The sequence below is a fragment of the Ziziphus jujuba genome, chromosome 11 (genome assembly GCF_031755915.1).
Source record: "Ziziphus jujuba cultivar Dongzao chromosome 11, ASM3175591v1".
NCBI classification, from domain to species: domain Eukaryota; kingdom Viridiplantae; phylum Streptophyta; class Magnoliopsida; order Rosales; family Rhamnaceae; genus Ziziphus; species Ziziphus jujuba.
The window spans coordinates 23,014,921-23,017,235 of NC_083389.1; the positions used below are offsets into that span (position 1 = coordinate 23,014,921).

The window sequence follows — 2,315 nt, forward strand, 5'->3', positions numbered from 1 at the left end:
AAATTTAATGCTATATATTGGCCAAGGTACTCGGGTAGATTTTTCAATTAGAATATCTTATAAATTTTTTAAGTTTTTTAAATATTGAAATTTAAAGATATATTAAAGGTTTATATAAGATTTGATAGAGTTTATTTTTTTAAATTTTAATATTTTACTGAACTCATATAAATCATAAATATATATTTAAATTTTAATGTTTTAAAAAATTAAAAAGTTAATGTTAAAAATTCTAATGAAAAGACCATTAGAACATTATGATATAGACATAGGAGATTAAACTATATTATACATAATCATTGTGCAGGCTAATACTGTGTTAAACATATCCCAAAGGTTTAAATTGCAACATTATAAATTTGAGGACAAACAATGCGTCTTTCCCAAATTAGAAGCAAGTAAAATGCAACTGAAAAATAATTTCTTTTTCTTTTTTTTCTAAGAGCAAATTTCTCATCGTCATAGTTGATCGTGCTACTTTTATTTCCTGCTATTTCCGAGAAAAAGCTTATTTAATAATCAGCGTTTAATTTAATAGGGACTGCAAAAGAATTAAATTATGAAAATGGAAATTTTTTCCAACCTTGTCACTAAGACAGAGAAAGGTAATCCCATTAATATACGACGTAATTTGGTGATTAATACAAAAATAAATGATGTCTCATTCACATTAATTCAGCCCCAAAGGATCACCATCTAACAATTGTAACACCAAGTTTTAATTGATTAGTTAATTATCTCCCATCATTTTTTTATGTAGAAATTTCCATTTGCAACCTCCTCCGCTCTGTCTAAACGCGTATATATATTACAAACACAAACTTTTCCCATCCAAACTTCTGCAACTTCTGTTATTTAGAGGCCCTGTTAAGTCAAATCCTCATTTTTTTAATTTTTTTCTTTTGTTAATCTGCTCTAACTTTCATCAAGCTTTCTTGGATCTCTTGAAGATCCAAAATGTCAACTGAGATCTCTAACCTTTTGCTCTGCATGGTGATCATGGTGATGTCCTTGGCATTCCACACTGCATCTGCAAAGCCACCGGTAAACCAATCAGAACCCTCAATGACAGACAACAATACGCCTGGAGAAGATGAACAGCTCCTTGCGGTACTTGCTCTGGATCCCGAACCTGGACCTGAATATTTCGCTTCTTCGCCTGACGGGCTTATCAAACCCGGGGGAAATGCTTCGCTTTCTGCAGAGAATGCTTCTTCTCCAGCTTATGATGGTGCATTTGCTCCTCAGCCACTTGGAGATGAGTTTCTCTCCCCGGAATATCCATCTCCAGCCCCCGAAATCGCCGACGACAACGAGTTTTCGCCGCAATATTCCTCCCCAACTCCATATGTCGATAATATGGCTCCAAAGATTGCCGACGATGACGAATATTACTCTTCGACTCCCACTCCTACACCGGCGACCACTGTGGACTCGTCATCTTCTCAGCTCCCAAACTATGATCCGGTGGCTACTCCGGTGAGTACTACTCCGGAGGTCGATTATGGTAACGTCACTCCGACACCGCGTTCAAATGTATTGCCGTTCACTTATGAAGCTGAGGACGAGGTTCCTGAAACTGATGAAGGGTTGCAAGGTGAATTCAGCCATGAGAAGAAAGGAACGGTGTTGGGGTTTGTAATCTTTGCAGTATGCTTGGTTGGGTTAGGAGGATTTGTGTACAAGAAGAAGAAGGATGATATGCGAAAATCTCAGTATGAATATCTGGGCAAGAGGGAGCTGGAGCTCTGATCATGAAGTCTCTCGTAAAACTCTATTATCAAATAAATATATTTATGCATATTTTTCATAATATAGTTCTACTACTGTGCTGCATATCAGTTATGATGCATAATTATATGCACCATAGAAAGATTATATGTTTCTATATGTATAATCATGAATTAGGAATTACAGATATGGATTTGGATTTAGGAAAATGGGTTGGTCTAGTCTAGCAAAAGCCCATTATTGTTGGATTTTTGAGGACTACAACTAAGAGATTGAAGGTATTGAGCATGTACTTAGTTTATTTTGTTTTGTTCTTTTACTAAGAATATATAGGTCATTTTGTTTTTTGGCCGAAATTGCAGTATTGTACTTGAACATCTGCTTATGTTTTGCAAAATTTGAATTTTACATAAGGTTAAACTATTTTATTATTGATACTATTAGTGATTAATTAATTGAGATATTTACACTATTGCATTTCGAACCATATAAAATCTTACATATTACACCCTAAATAATTTTTTTGGACATGTTGCATCAGAAACATTACTAAATCTTGTACCGTTGCTCCCTTCTATACTGTC

At 34.6% G+C, this 2,315-nt stretch overlaps 1 protein-coding gene across 1 annotated transcript; it reads left to right on the top strand.

Annotated features, from left to right (window-relative positions):
• The first annotated feature begins 822 nt into the window (after positions 1-822).
• On the top strand, positions 823-2,087 carry LOC107433072 (leucine-rich repeat extensin-like protein 2). Its single transcript, XM_016044317.3, has one exon. The coding sequence runs from the start codon at positions 958-960 to the stop codon at positions 1,750-1,752; it is 795 nt and encodes a 264-aa protein (XP_015899803.3). The 5' UTR covers positions 823-957; the 3' UTR covers positions 1,753-2,087.
• The last annotated feature ends 228 nt before the right edge of the window (positions 2,088-2,315 follow it).